Source organism: Centropristis striata, chromosome 23, assembly GCF_030273125.1.
Source record: "Centropristis striata isolate RG_2023a ecotype Rhode Island chromosome 23, C.striata_1.0, whole genome shotgun sequence".
Taxonomy (NCBI): domain Eukaryota; kingdom Metazoa; phylum Chordata; class Actinopteri; order Perciformes; family Serranidae; genus Centropristis; species Centropristis striata.
In genome coordinates, this window is record NC_081539.1 from 16,454,869 (window position 1) to 16,471,429 (window position 16,561).

The following is a 16,561-nucleotide window of genomic DNA, read 5'->3' on the forward strand; positions in this document are numbered from 1 at the left end:
TTAAGAAGTCACAAGCTACTTTTGAAAGTGGTGTCTCCAACTTGAGGGTCAGCAGAATTATTTAAGTTCTGTATAATTTTAAAGGATCTGTACTTTACATGACTTTTCCGATGCTGCACTACTTAATAGTTTGCTCCATTACAGTTAATTCTGGTTCAGATTTTTTTCTAACAGTGGTATATTGCAGGCTCTTCTTATGAACCATTCGTATGATGTCCAACAGAAATATTGATATTGGGGACAGTGGTGGAATGTAACTAAGTACATTTACTCAAGTACTGTAAAAGTACAATTCCACATATGTAACTTCTACTTCACATTTTTGAGGCAAATATTATACTTTTTACTCCACTACATTAAGCTGACAGTTTTAGTGACTTTTCAGGTCAAAATTTATCATGAAAAAAATATGATCAATTTAAAATTATTACACATGTTTATACATTAAACCACATAACAGTATCGAAAGTTGTTCAAATTAGCCCTACTTGGACAAAAGTTAAACGCTGCTTCCATAAATGCATCAATAATAATAATACAATAATATATTTGTAATATATATATATAACTCTGGGTGGGGTCATTCTGCATAACAAGAAGTTTTGCTTTTCATATTTTAAGTACATTTTTATGCTGATACTGTTGTACTTTTATTGAAGTAAGTTGTAGTGGAGTAATTCTACAGTGTGGTATTAGTAATTTTACTTAAGTATGGGATATGAATTCTTCTTCCACCACTGGTTAGCGGTGGCGTTTATGTCCCGTTGTTGGAAGTTACAGTATGTCAGAACATTGTTCTTTTCCCCTAAAGCTAAGGAAGTGGTTTTAGTGCTTAAACCTAACTGTTAAACCGCATCTACAGCATTAACAACATGTTTAAAACAGCAATTGTGTCAAAGGGTACAACACCAGAAGTCACATGTCAATAATGTGATGGAAGCGGTGCTCGTCATATGTCATATTTTGTAGGATATAATATGAACTGCACTCTAAAACTCATACAAACCCTGAAAAACATTTAACCCTCCTTTTATGACCGTTTTGTTAAGAACAGCAAAAACCCAGGGCATGTTTAATTATTAAAAACAAAAAAATCCCAATAAACATTGCTTGTATTTCATTAATAACTCAATTACTAACCATTTCAATCAATATTTAATGCAAAGATCATGGTTCAATGAGGATAATTCACTCTTTTTTCATAAAAAATGCATGTTAAAACTTTTTTATGTACACTTGAAAGACCTACATACTAGATACAATGGTTTTACATGACATTGAATTTTTGGAAAATTTTATTTCACATTTTTTAATATAATAGTCTTTTTATGAAAAAAATACTTTTAACTAATTAGAATTTAAAATTTTGAAATGGGTCAATTTGACTCGCAACATAAGAGGAGGGTTAATATTGTATTTTAATGGCCTCTAACAATAACTCTGAGGGCTGAGGATGGACATGGTCTTTATTATATATCACAGGCACAAGCAAAAAAGTGTCAAAGGCAACAGCAGCACAAAGGACAGCACCTCTTCTTTATTTCCATAAATTATATGAAATTCTTTCTGAAAATGAGCCAATTCCTGGCTCCAAGTGTTTTGAGTAAAGATCTCTTGAACCACAATCCTTCACCTAAAAAGAGTCAATACAACTGGATGTGCTGTGCTGCAGACTCGTCTGATGTGTCCAGCTGTAACAGCACAGACGATTTGACTCGAGCACATGTGGAGCCTGGCAGTGTTGCTGCCATGCCACTGTATGTTTTGTGCTTGATGAAAACAAGATTAAGAGCTCCGCATCCTGGGGCACACCGAGATATCAAGTATGCAAAAAAACGGACATCGAATTCCTTTTAGCGTACTCCAGCAGCGGGGTCCCTCCTGACTTCCTATGTGGCATACTAATGAGGCCGCCTCTGTGACTGTGACTCAGAGCGCAGAGTGCCCACCAAGAAAGCTTTTACCACCCTGTAGAGCACATCCACTCTTCAGCCTGCTCCACCTCTGTCAGCACAGATAAGATTAGCTCGCTCTGCATTAAAACTAAACTAAATAAGAGCAACATTTGATGTATTTATTCCTTTCCGAGCCTCGAAGGCAACATGAATAACCTCTAATGACTCATAATGCAGATAACAGGCAGGAACCACAAACTGACTCGGCCTTGTCAATGGAAAGTGTGTCGTGCTTCAAACACAAGCAAACAATGAGGGATGTTGAATCGTGGGTATTTTAATTTTAAACATACTGTGAAAATTTTTGCTTTTCAGGCCATGAAACCGAATTTCCTTTTTTACCGAATTTCCCTTCGGGGATGAATAAAGTAATCTGTCTGTCTGTCTATCTATCTATCCATCCATCCATCCATCTATCTATGAAATCTTTATATAAGAACTTCAATATTATATATTTTCCATGTAGCATACTATATTATACACATTATATACGTTACTAAACTATATTGCGGCCTCGTGTACCATATTAAATTAAATATTCTGTTATGCTGCTGTGCTATATTATAGTATTGTGTTACTATTACTGCTAATACATATCATACAATACTATACATACTATGTTAATATTTTCCACCAACTTACCACATCATACACTATTTTATATCTTACTTCATGAAATCAACAGTAATTATCACTACTTAATCACAGTATATATTATCCTTGTGTACAATAATGATATTATTAATAATATTTATAATACTTAATATTATTATTATTATTAATAATAATAATAATAATAATTTATATTTTAATATAGCACCTGTACACAAATTGCCAAAGTGCCTAACAATAAAAACATAAGGTAATAAATAAATAAGAAAAAAACAATTCAAATAGTTGCAAATAATACCATCATAGTTGTATTTTCTTTTATTTCTTCTATTTTTTTTTATCTTACTTTTGAATTTTCCCTCTAGGGATCATAAAATGCTGTATGATATGTTATGTTATCTTATCTTAAAGAAAAACAACCCTGATTACAAAAAGTTTGGGATGCTGTGTAAAACGTCAATAAAAACAGTATGGATCAAATTTAGTGTTTAGTGCTTACACAAAACAAAAGTTTTTCAGTTTTAACATCAAATATATAACTATCTATGCTTTTAAACTACACTGGGTTAAGGCTATTTGTATATTTATCACCTGACTCTGCAGTCTTTTTGCCCAGACAGACACATTTAGAGACTAACTGTTGAGCACAATGGAGCGTTTAGCTGCTAAAGAGACAGATATTTCCCTCAAGAGTCGGTGTGGAACAAAACAGAACTAAAAACAGAATGAATATCAGATTTACGTACATTCATCAGGTGACACGGCTCCTAATGTTTTGTACCTGCTGGATGTGTAAATGGGCCACTTAAAAGTTGATATGTTTAATATTAGCAGTCAGAGACCACACATTAGTGCATTATTGCTACAATAATTTTCATGAAACCATCATTTCTATTGGAGTGCTGTAGCTAAAACAATAAGACACCACATTAGTGGTCGGATGTTGCATTTTATAATCTTATAAAATATTTTCACAAAACACTTACTTTTTATGGTTTTGAGCGAGTACTTAATGCATTCAGGTAAAATGGGATAAACAATTAAGCAAAAATGTCTTTTTAAAAAAAATGAAAACCAGCATGTAAAAACATAATTTGCTACTGTGCTATTGTACCACCTTTTCATATTACAGACATCTTTTGTATTTTTGTCATTAAAAAAAAAGAGATGATGCAGTGTCCATGTCAGCCAGTCCAAAGTTAGCCACAACTGTTTTAATGCATGCAAGCATCTGTGATTATCACACAGTTTGTTTAATATTTAATATTGTGGTGTTTTTTTCAACTGTCAGTGGCTGTCATTGGAGTGAGGATGGGGCTTTTGACTTGCCTGAAGGTCCAAAGTCTCTAAAGTATTTCTCTTGGGAATATATTTTCTCTGTCGAAATATTGCAAAGATCCATAACGAGGAGTCAGAGTTAAGAATTTAAGGTGGATTTTCCTTCTCTTTACCTGACTTGAGGCTACAGAGGAAGCAGGCTTAGCTTAGCTACCCTAAGCAAGACTGTGAGCAGGCCTTCCCTAAGTTAAAAAAAATCAATGTATCAATACCTCTAAAGAAGGGCTCAGCAATATCAATATCATGATTAACTGCAAATTTTACCTGGTTTAGGATTAATGAACGCTCATTTTGGGTTTTGCCCTCATAGTTCACTGACACGGTCTCTGCTGTAAATATGCTCAACTATTAAGGCTGGGATATTTTTCTAATTTAAGAATGCATATCTTTTATTGAATATTTTGGATTGAAATCAAATCATCGCTTGAAATGAAAACGTCACATTTTAGTTTAAAGTAGAAATTAACCTAAAACAGTAGAAAAAGAAATAACTTACATTTCTTGAAAACAGTTTTTCTGCAGTGTTAACACCTATTTCTTGTTCGGTGTCGTCTTCCCTAAAGCCAAAATGTTTCCAAATGACGGACATGGCATTTTTCTTGGGCACAAGCCATGTGCATATTGGAAGACAATAATCTAAATAATCTATAAAAGGTTCTAAATGTTGGAATCAATGAATTGCTCAGCCCTACTCTAAAAGGTCACTAATTAACATGTTAACCACGTTATAAATCCATACACAAACAGGATGTAAAAATGGCCATTTCTTTTTTGTTTTTTAATAAAAAAGCTAGGTGCAATAACTTTTTCCAGTGGATACTCAGTTTAACCATTTTTTAAAACTGGAAAAAATTTTAAACGACATACAAACAGTTTCACATTGACATGCAGTGTTTTCTGTTGTGTTTTTGTATGTTACAGTCACTTGAGTGGATCTATAACAAAAGGCTCGACAATCAACAGTCGACAACAGCCACCCACAGAGCAGAGAAAAGATGCTGTAATCCAATTGTTCCTGCCCACTGCTTCTCCAGATGGTGTCATACTGTGCTGCTGAGTTTATTCGCAACTATAGCGGCACTTTTTACTTACATCATCACTGGTGCTGTTGAGATTGTATCCACAGTTCATGGCGATGTCAATGGGATGCATCTCAGTCCAGCCGTCTTCTGTGCAGGTTTTGGAGAGGTTGCCTGCAGATGGAGATGACACGAAAAGGTCACAGCCACCCAGACAGTAGATTTCTCTTTTACCTGCTCACCAAGTTAAAATTGGTCCAACACTCTATGGGCTGCTGTGAGACGTACTGTGACATTGTCAGCGACCTCATATTCTGGTTTGTTGGGTCACTGTAAAAACCTCAAACTCCACAAGCTGCTGTGAGACTCTCTCTTCCTAATATGAGTCATTATTGACTGGTGCATTATCTGTGCCTGCAGAAAGCCACAAGGCTGTTACAGATATTGACGTTCTGGTCCTTACATTTTCACCCATTAAATAATGATTAACATGCTGCAGTCAAGGATTAATGTGCATGTCATACGAGGAAATTTTCACAATGGTTTCAAATTCACTTTAAATGAATGAAGAGCTACATTTATGTAACACAAAAGAGTCTTATGGAGGCAGGTGGAGTGGATGGTATTTGAAAATGAGGGGTGACCACAAATGGTCGACTTTTTGGCAATTCCAGGATTTTAAGGAGCATGACTCAACTGTCAATCTCACAGTCAAAATGTTGATGACAGTGACAGAAAATGGGGATAAGAAACAGCAACACATTGGCCCTCATTTCAGTCAAACATAGAAAAAAGCGCAGATCCGAGCACAGAAATCATCTTACAATAGGCGGCTAAAAAACGCCTTAATATATATTTGGTTTAAAGACCTCGCCCCTAGAGTTTACAACATTGAAAGGAGCAATACGGCCAAGAAGAATCATTTCTCAGAGGTAGAAATTGAAACGCTCACGTCCCAGGTTCAAAAGAAACAATTCTTTTAAGCTTGCGTACACAAGTTGAAACCAGGCGTCGGATTTGATCGTAAGCTCCTCTCACGTTCAAATGGATAAATGCAGAGCCTTGTGTAGAAATGACCTTACGCCCACTTTTCTGCTGTACAATCGATTCGTTAATGAGGGCCATTGTCACTCCAAACTCTCCGGATAACGCAGCTCAGTTTATGCTACATAGTGTCTTTCGAAATAAGCTTCCATCTTCAGAGGAAATGGCAATGGCAGTTTAGGCAATAAAACTTAAGGACAAAAGAACAGGGTGGGGTTTTAAAAAAGACAACGTTTGTACTTGACATGTGACGTAGGCACATTAAACATCACATGGAACTTGACGCAAAGGCATCTCTCTCTCTCTTTCTTGATGAGTGTCCCCTCCCTTCTTCCTCTGCTGCTATGGGGGAATGAAAATAAGGCCCAACAATTCTGTTTACAGCCACAAAAAGCAAGCGGGCTGCGAGAAACCAATGTCTTCTGTCTCTCCCCTGTCATTACTACAGCTGTGCACCTATACACACAACCTGCACAGAAAAAAACAGGCTGTCCATTCTGAAACAACAGCAAAGCAAGAGTCAAAAAAACATGATTTGATCAGTCAACGATAGGCAGCACTTGAGATTGAGACATCTTCAGATTCAACCATGAAAAGTGAAAATACTGCAGAGCTTTGAAACCAGAGACTTGATATGATTGCCAACACTACTGTAAAAATTCTCAGGCTATCATTTCTTCCTACTGCATTAGAAATAACCTGCTTTATCTCTCCAACATACAATATGTGTTTCACCTGCAAGTGAATTATACAATAATTCACTTGCAGGTGAAACACTCTGCAAGTAGCACCAGAAAAACTTCTGTTATTTGGTTTAATTGTGGGATTTATTTAATAGTTTAGATATTTCTGGGATATCAGGGGTTCGTGTAAACAGCTTAACTGAAATCAGACCTTAACCACAATGTGACTGACAGCCAATTGCTCTGTGTAATAGCAGCCAATTAGGACCTAATATTCTAGTATGCAGGTGATGGAGGGAAGCAGCAGGAGGTCGATCACTGAAAGGTCATGAGAGTGAAATGTCGTGTCTTCTATAGTCGATGTTGTGGCTGGGATGATGTTTGTGAATTTGTATTGTCCTCCTCATCCATTCCTTTATGAAACATCTTCATGAATGTAAGATTGACAATCAGAAGTGGTACTATGGGACGGTATGGGCTGAGTCACCTTGAATGGAAACACTGACTAAAGAAGATTTCTTTTCAAGTCATTCATTTGTAGTCTGGGTGATAAACTCAGTCTTTTCAATAGATGTATTGCTGCTCTGCAGAGGAGCAGCAGAAAGCAGAATGACTTCACCTGGACTCAAGGCCATTTCACAGACAGAAGATTGTTAATAGTTTCACACTTACAGATGGTAAAAGCCTCTTCTTTCACAAGGTATTGCTAAGTTTTATATGCAGAGCATCAAATCTCTGTAGCACACCATACCAGTAGTGATATTTAACATAAAACTATAATGTTTACAAATGCTTTGATTCCTTTGGTTAAGAATGATGTCCAAGATGTTTGAGCAACTAACAATTCTTTGATTTTTATTTTTTTATAGACTTTTTCACTTTGGTATAACACAGTTTAGATACTTTTATTTTATTCTACCTACCAAATTCAACTTATACTCGAAACTGTGTGAAAATAAGGCAATATTCTTATGTAAACTGCGGTACAAACAATGTTTTCCTCAAAAATAAACTGTAACAACATTGGTACAAAATGATGGATTCTGATTAATCTGCCACCCATATATTCTTGACATAGTCCGTTAAGATTATTCTTTCATTATACAAGGGCACAATATTGGATCCACAAATGCCAGAGAAGAAGAAGCTCACAGGCTGACACCCCTGAGAGTCCTATTACCAGCACTCACAGTTTAATCTGTGAATTATCATGCAGGAGGGACATTTTTATGAAGCTGTCCTGAATGATGCAAGGCCTGAAACAAGCAGCTGTCACAACATTTTCGTCTGTGCGACAGAACAAAACCCAAGTGGAGCGCAGTCATCGTCCACAGCTCTACCCTGGGTCATGTTCACCTGAGACAACTATTCTTCCCACAGAAGCTGTCATTTACAACAGAACTTGCAGTAAAGAAAAACAGGGGTAATTCCTGCTGGAAGTAACTATTTTTCACTGATGATGTGGATGAATATGGAGGAAACACAAAGAACTTTTTTTTTACTCTTTATTTTTTTGCTGGAGTGTGTGTATGTGTCCAGTAGACTCAGATTGATTGATTCGACTCAGCATGAGTTATCACATGATTTGGTTTCTTCATGTAATAGATAAATTTAGCTCTCATCTGAATGGCATCAGCTTGCTCTGTGGCACTCTGCTGGATATTGATTTTAGTATTATCTCTGTCCACCTTGAAACTCAATACACAGACATCTTATATCTGACATACAGTTTTCACTAATAAGTTTTTCTGACATTTGCAATAATTCCAATAATCAGTCAATTTACTGTAAGATAGGAGAAACATTCAGTTAAAACTAAAAGATTGGGTAACTTGACCTTTCCTCAGCAGTAATGCTGAAAGGATAAAAGTCGACTGGACTACTGCAACGCTCTGTAGCCACAAAGCCCTCTTTTGTCTGCAGCAAGTCCAGAACGCCGCGGCACGACTTTTAACAGGAGCCAAAAAGCGGGAACACAAAACCCCAATCCTCGCGTCTTTGCACTTACTCCCTGTCAATTTTCATATTTAAGATTTTATTGTTTGTTTTTAAAGCTTTGAATGGACTGGCCCCACAGTACATCAAGGACCTCATTCAAATCTAGACTCCAGTGCGCGAATTGAGTTTTTTTTTTGACTTAAAACCAGGGGGGACAGGGCTTTCTCTGTGGTCGGCCACAGACTTTGGAACGCCCTCCCCCTCCATGTCCGAACAGCCCCCACGGTGGAGTGTTTTAAGTCTCGTCTTAAGGCCCATTTTTATTCCCTGGCTTTTTAATTTTGCATGAGTTTTGCGGTCCTCTGTGTCTTTTATTTATTTTACTACTTTTAACTACATCTTTTATTTATTTTACTATGTTTATCTGTTTGATTGTATTGATTTATTCATAGCATAATTTTAGATTTATACACTTATTATTTATTGCTGATTGTTGTATGGAAATGTTTGTTTTATTGTTGATTCTATGTACAGCACTTCGTTTTTGTTGTTTAAATGTGCTATACAAATAAAGTGGATTGGATTGGATTGAAACAAAAGAGAACGATGAATGTTTATTTGCCATGTAATGTTTCTATGTCATGTGTTGTGTGATGTTAATGTTGAGCGTCTGTGTTATCTGTTTAATGTACAGTGATGTGAAAATGAATTTACCCCTTGGGGACAATAAATCTAATCTAATCTAATCTAGACTAGCTCTGTGAGGCTGAGTGAATCCAGTGCTTTGCTAGCTAAATGCTAACGGCAGCATATTAGCATTGTCACAATAACAATGCTAACATGCTGATGTTTAGCTGGTTTTTATTTACTACGTTCATCATTTTAATTAGCAGTTAGTAAGTTAGCATGCTAATATTTGCTTTTTAACACTAAACACAAACTACAACTAAGGGTTCATGGGATGGTCAATAGCTTTATAGCTATCTGGTGAGTATTGGTAAAATTATTTTAAGTTTAACTTTGCATAATGGATCACAGAAGTCATTACATTACAGAAATGCTGTAGGGAACATGAATGGCAGCCCATGGATGTATGATAAGAACCAGAGATTGCACTTTCTCAGTCCAATGACAATTATTCGCCTGGTGGATACATCAAACAAGTTTAAAGAGAGCGGCGCAAAATCTGTCAAGACTGACAAGTTGAGCACATTAGAAAGCCAAGCGAGCGGTCATGCCTTTCAAACAGAAAAGCAGCATTAAGAAAAGACGAGAGAAAAGAACGGGAGGGAAGGTTAACAAAGTTCGTCCAATTACATTAAATTCAATGCTAGTAAAGTCAAATATTCTAGTCTTCATTGAACAGACAGACATGTCATTCCTGTCCTGCTGCTCCCTCAGGTCATATCAGTCACACTTGGAGACTTGAAGTGTCCTCTTGACCTGGAAATGTCAGGGAGGAGAAATCCATATCAACCTGCTATCAGAGCCAGTGTACGTGTGGAGATTGTAAAATTGAGATTCAGCAAGTGAGTCAGAAAGAAAGACGAGACTAGAGCGGGGGATGAGGGAGCTACGAAAGAGTTTCACTTTAGTTCTTGAAGTTGTGGAGTTTAGAGTGATTGATATGAGCCGCAGGTTCAGTCTGTTTGTGTCTCCAAAGGAGTTTATGTCAAGCTGTTTCTGTCTCATTATATTTGCGTTGAGTCTAAAAGCTAAATTCCTGCAGTATTTGTATGCACATTCATCCTTGTTAGCAGCGCCGACTTCACAAGACATAATACCATCAAACATTCCCTTTTTCCATTATTGAGATTTTATACTTTTGCAGGAGCTTTCTAGAAATTCACATAGCACTCATTCAGCTGCCAATTTCCTTAGAACTCTACTGTTATTTCTATTTTCCAACATTATTCTGAGCTTCAGTACCGATATGGCAAGATGCAAAGCATATAATCACCAAGACAGCAGTCTGCACTCACAACAAAAGTGATTGTTGTGATGTCTGCCAGCTGAGCAGTCAAACACTAAGTGGGACTGGAAAAAAAACCCACTTTGGTCGAAAAAAGGCATAGAAATTATGAAAAGTTGACTATTCTTATGCTAAAAACATGTAAGAATATGTGTATGTGTATATGTATATGTATTGTTTATAAAACTTCAATGTATGTTGAAGTGTGTTGAATTAGCCCTTTATTGCCAGAAGTGAAACTTGTTCAAAGCATGTTTGTAGAGTTTTAAAGGGATATTTTGTATTTTTTGTATTTTTGTATTTTTGTACGGTTCATGGTTGTTAAAAGGCTGCAGTTTTGGTGAATTTAGGCTACAAAACCACTGACCTAGGTTTAGGGCAAAAAACTTCCTGGAAAGGCGTTATAAAAGAAAGTTTATACAGTAAATACATTTATGAAAATGCCAGAAGTGATGTAGTTACGAGGGTGACGTGAGCCATGGAAGTTACCTAAATTTACCGTAAGTTACGTAAAAAGTAATTTACTCCTGTTTTCACATGGGACACGAACCCTGCTGTCCTGGATGAAGGTCTGCGGTTTGAACGTTTGAGGAAAAGTAGTGCCAAATGAAAATAGCAGCTGTGGATAGCAACAAAGATTGGTGGACATATTGTAAGTAAAGCATACACATAAAGAGGTAAAAAAACATTTTTAGGGTGGGCCTTTGTTTAGGTGGTTAAAAAATGTTTTGTCGCCATCCCGGTCTGCAGCAATACATTCATGTTTCCTGCCTGGATTGTGTGTCTGCTTCTCCAAACTGGGAACACGCTGAACATCATCTACTGCAGGTAATACATCGACTGTGGGTAAGTACCTCGCTTCAAAAATCTGAACTATCCCTTTAAGTCTGGAACACATAAACGTAATACCATTTTAGTTAAACCTGAAATAGATTTTTATAATTACAAACTATTGTAAAAGTCTGTCAGCATGGCTTTGTACACTCAATATTGAGCTGTCAGAGGTTTTTAAGTCGTGGCAATTTTTACTGCACCTTTCATAAAATTGAGATAAGGTGAATAAAGGTAAAGAAACTGAACAAAGAGTAATAGCTTTTTATGAAACACAAAGCAATCACAAAGGAGAGTTGAGATATGTCTGTATGTCTGTGCTAAAAGAGCTGCAACTCAAAGGAAAAGGTCATGAATATTTTGTACTTTTTAGTGTGAATGAAAGTGAAGATTTTCATTCCACAATGACAGCTGCAGCCTTTTAAATAAAGTCATGTCTGGACACGTAACGCAAGTCCATTTGAGGTGACAACATGATGTGTCCATTAAAGAGGAACAGATACAGAAAAATGTAATTCAAAAATGTGCTAAAATTTTGGTTCAATTTAGAAATTCACATAATTCACAATTCATATATGAGGACCACGGATGGATTACTGAATTACTACCACTGGGCAAAGACGGAAACAGATATTTTTTCTTTCTAAAGTTGCTCTTTTTTTTTTCTTTTTTTTTTACATGTCTGTGAGTGTGAACTACTATGTTTCCTGAAATTATAAAAAGTACAGTATGAGCATGTAGAAATATACATTATAATTAACTACATGCCAATATTAATTACATTTGATACTTAAAAGCACAAAAGTTGCATTGCCATGGAATATTAAGTTAGAAAATACAATATTGGCCTGATATCACATGACTTTCACTTTCAACCACACCTTCTATCCAGATGCAGGGACAGATCATTTTGTTGGTTTAATGAATACAGATACAGAAAACATCATCTCTGCACCTCTATTACATACAAAATGTCATTCAAAGAGACACACATACCAACCACAGAGGGATACAAAATTACCAAAACACACAGAATGACTGCAAAGGGGCTCAAAATTACCAAAAAAGGATACAAACCCAATTTGTCATAACACTGGGGGGAAAAACCCAGAATGCAGCAAATTCAGAATTCAGAGTTTATCTGTTTGAACATAAAATATATCATCTTTGTAAAATTTATTTGAGCATCAAAACGGATGAGCAAATTATTGCATCGGTTATATACATTTTAGCCAACTTTTTTGGAATCTGGGTTTTACGAAATTACTAAAAAGACACGAAACCACCAAAATATGCCTATATCTCTTTGTAGTTTCTCTGTAGTCATTTTAAATCTCTTTGTGGTCGGTATTTGCCTCTTTGAGTAGCTGTTATACTGTTATACTTTGGACCCAGTAGGTCTGTTTCATAATTCTATTTATGACAGTATACCAACATGTACCATTGGCAATCAGAAATTGCACTATAAATGCAAATTGAAACACGTTGTTCCACTGTACATATAATTTCAGCTGATGCTAATTTATGTGTTAATTCTGAGGGCGAAGAGAGAAAAAACAAACAATTAGAACAAGAGTGTGTGTCCAGCAAAATGATCTGGAGCTCTCAAGGCTCCCAATTACATGAAAACATGTCTCAACCTCTTTCAATTAGTTGTTATTAGAGCCCAAATTGCTTATTGTACTGAGATAAATCGACAATAAATATTTCATTGGTAAGAGTTTCTCTGAAATGATACTAATATGTCTCTTATGCAAATCACAGAGCAGTTTAGTAAAAACTCAAAGTCTGATAATCCAGGTGGAATTATGCATGACGCTAGACACAAATTAACATATTTACAAGAGAAATGGATATGAAATGGAGACCATATTTTAAGGCATGTTCTGGTCTTATGTCATCTTCTCCTGATTCCTGCCATCAGCTCTAAACTCCTCCATACAGCCATCAGCACATGTGGGGTTTAAAGTGCATCCTCCATCTTTGAAGTGTCACATTTCACCGCAACTCTAATTTTCTGTTTTCTGACTCTCTGAAGTGTTAATGCCTGTATAAGTGCAGCAACAAATGGCTCATGAGAGACATTCCACATTTTACAGGCTGGATAAGAGGTGAGGGATTTGCTTTTTGTGGCAGCAGCATTGCAGGTTTAGTGAGGTTTTGAGGTACACACAGACAAAAATATGTATGGAATGAGCTGTCGTTAAAACTTTAGAAACTTTGTTCGAAACTAACTTACAAGTTAATTCAGATTCACACCGAATCATCCTGTTAAAGATGAATAGGTAAAAGTTTTTACATTGACTGCATTTACACAAACGGAAATTTTCCACATTTTTTTCTGAATATGGCAATAATAACAATTCAATATGGGTCACGTCAACAGCAAAGTCTGCTTTCAGATGAAGCATTTTCACATAATGACGTGTTGGATATGCCGATAGTTCTTGGGTTTTAGGATTCTTTGGACATGTACAGCACATTCAGAATATGCATCTCATTTGGGGTTTTTACTGCGATTTGAGCACACGGCCTCTTCCCTGTTTACGGTCAGCTCTGTGTGTGGCTATCATGGTTGTTGTACACAGACCAACTCTTGCAAGGCTAGAGTAGAGACGAATCATGGACTGTATAAATAACATATGTAGTCTCTGTGACGTCACCCATTGGTTTGTGGACTGCCCGTTTGAGGCATCGAGTTCAGCGTTCGTTGCCATCTTGTTTCCAATACGGGGAGCAGACCATATTTGGACTGTGGAGGAGCGAGAGGGATCTGACGACACTGAGTACACGCCTCTCTACACCAGCAAACTGACTGGGAGAAGCGGCTGCTAGTTAGCATTAATTGGAACATTAACTGGGATGTTCATTTTCTAAATAACATACATTTTGTTTCTTGCTAGCCAAAATTAACAGCGATTCGTTGGAGTGTCTATTAGTCCAACCAAACGCTGAAGAAGACAATTTTAATGAACAAAACGTTAAAAAAAACTGCCATTAAGTGAAAGGGTCAAAGTTAAACAAAAGCATCCTTCTTTTTTTTTTTTTACTTTATTGACACATTGCCATGGATACGCATTGCTCTTCTTCTCTCCTGATGACGGCACACCTTGTTAGTGACCTGTCAATCAAAGGTAGCCACGCCCCAAATCACACGATTCTTTATCTTCTATTTTCTTCTAAATGGGGCCATTATTTACACTATTAGCATCATATTGTCTTGAAGAAGATTTTTTCACTAGCGATTGAGACCATAGTGTTGTCCTAAAAAAATGTTCTGAGGTAATAAATCAAGTGAGAAGTTTTCTAATTTTGTATTGAAATGGATGGACCAAAATGCTTCTGCAGCCTCCGTCAGCACCCCCTGCTGGAATTTTCGGTAGAATGCAGCTTAAGGCACTTCCTGGTTTGCCTCACTGCTCAGACCCGGAGGTTGCCGCTTGACACAGACTCAAACACACAGACTCTTGCAAGGCTGGAGTAGAGATGAATGCCCAAATCAAAAGCTCACATTTCTAGCGAGAACAAAAAACTTTTTTTACACATTATGAAAGACTTCAATATCAGCAGTCTATGTGCAAACAATGCAATTCGAACTTTCAAGAAGGTGGTTGAAGTAATGGTCGAACAAGCCTGTTATTGGTGGAGAACTTTCAAATGAAAATCCTATTTTGCACGGCAGCATGTAAACAGTAAACAGCCTAGTAGGATGAGTGTCTTTTTTTGAATAAGGGTGAAAAACACATTATTTTGTGCATTTAAAGGTAGTCAATGACCACTGTTATGTCCATTAAATGTAAAGCCTTTTAGCCTATTTTAGTTCAGCAGGAATACAGGGAGAAACAGCTAGTCTGGCTTTGTTCAAAGGTAACAAAATCTGCTGACGAGCTCCTCTAAAGACAGGGCTGGGAAAGCTGTTTCCCTGCCATGTTTGTGCTCAGCTGACCAATTAAAAATGTGTGTGTAGATATATATATATATACACAGCATGTATCCATCAATTTTATTATAAGATCAAAGTGAAACTAGGAAAATAATTGAAATGGTACTGACCAAAATTCAGGGGAAACAATATTTAGGATTAATGATCCATTTTGTTTTATCTCCAAGTAGAAACAAGGGGCAGTCTTGACATAACTGTGAGAACCAGCAGATGTATAGAGTAGTGTAAGGGGAAAAGGATGGACACAGAGAGGGGGAATAATACATTTACATTGAGTCTGAAACTAATGTGAGGCCTCCTGCCCTTAAAAGTGTAAAAAAAAAAAACCCTGCTGCAACTGCAAGATTGCTTCCAAAGTTAGTATCTTAGTCAGCTTCTTATTCAGCTCATTAGAGGCTGAGAATATAGTCTACAGTGAGGTGAAATCTATGTGGTAGTGAAAACGAAAAAGCTCCATCTCCAATACTTATGAATAGTTGGATTATAGCACATCTCCCAGTGCGGGGGAAAGAATGAGTATTGACTCGCTGGGTCAGAGAGGCAGAGGCAAAGAGGAGTAGGTAAAAAGCTGCAGGGAAATGGCTCAGAGCTTTTGAAAAGAAGAAATAGATATCCATCAGAGGACGTCTAAATTACTCTCGGAGCTGGACAATAAAAGATGATGGAGTGTAGCTGCTAAAGGTTGTGAAATGATCACCTCTTGAAAGTGGACAATGAGTGAAAACAGCCGGATGTCTGATGATGGAGGACACGAGAGGTCTGGAAGTTAAGTAGAAGCATTAAATGTATGGCGGCGGTTGGCACACGTAGGTCTTTACAAACTGCTCAAAGAAACTCAAATTCACCACAGAGAGGTCAGAATATGTCGGGTGAGACGACTAGTTGCACACAGAGCATAACAAGTGGTTAATACAGTATGAAGAATAGTGCTAATCAAATAGGACATGCTCATTTTTGCAATAAACTTGAAATATTTAAATAAATGCAATTCATTGATTCAAATTAAAGTTCCGGGCTGTATGAGGTGGAGGAGTTTTGAAGACAAAAACGCTGGTGTCATATGAAATTATAAGACCTGAAGAATCCATTGATACCTTGTCAGGAAGAAAATACTACAAAGAAAAAACTGGAATGGCCATTTTCAAAGGGGTCTCTTGACCTCTGAGCTCAAGATATCCAAATGAAAATGGAATCTATGGGCACCTACGAGTCTCCTCTTTATAGAC

The 16,561-nt window shown here is 36.8% G+C and overlaps 1 protein-coding gene across 2 annotated transcripts in view; it reads right to left on the reverse strand.

Annotated features, from left to right (window-relative positions):
- vipr1b (vasoactive intestinal peptide receptor 1b) overlaps window positions 1-16,561 on the reverse strand; it is a 64,556-nt gene that overhangs the window by 26,669 nt on the left and 21,326 nt on the right. For both annotated transcript variants that reach the window (XM_059326953.1, XM_059326954.1), the window contains exon 4: window positions 4,998-5,098. In XM_059326953.1, coding sequence (XP_059182936.1) covers window positions 4,998-5,098 — 101 coding nt within the window. The remainder of the gene's footprint in view (window positions 1-4,997; window positions 5,099-16,561) is intronic.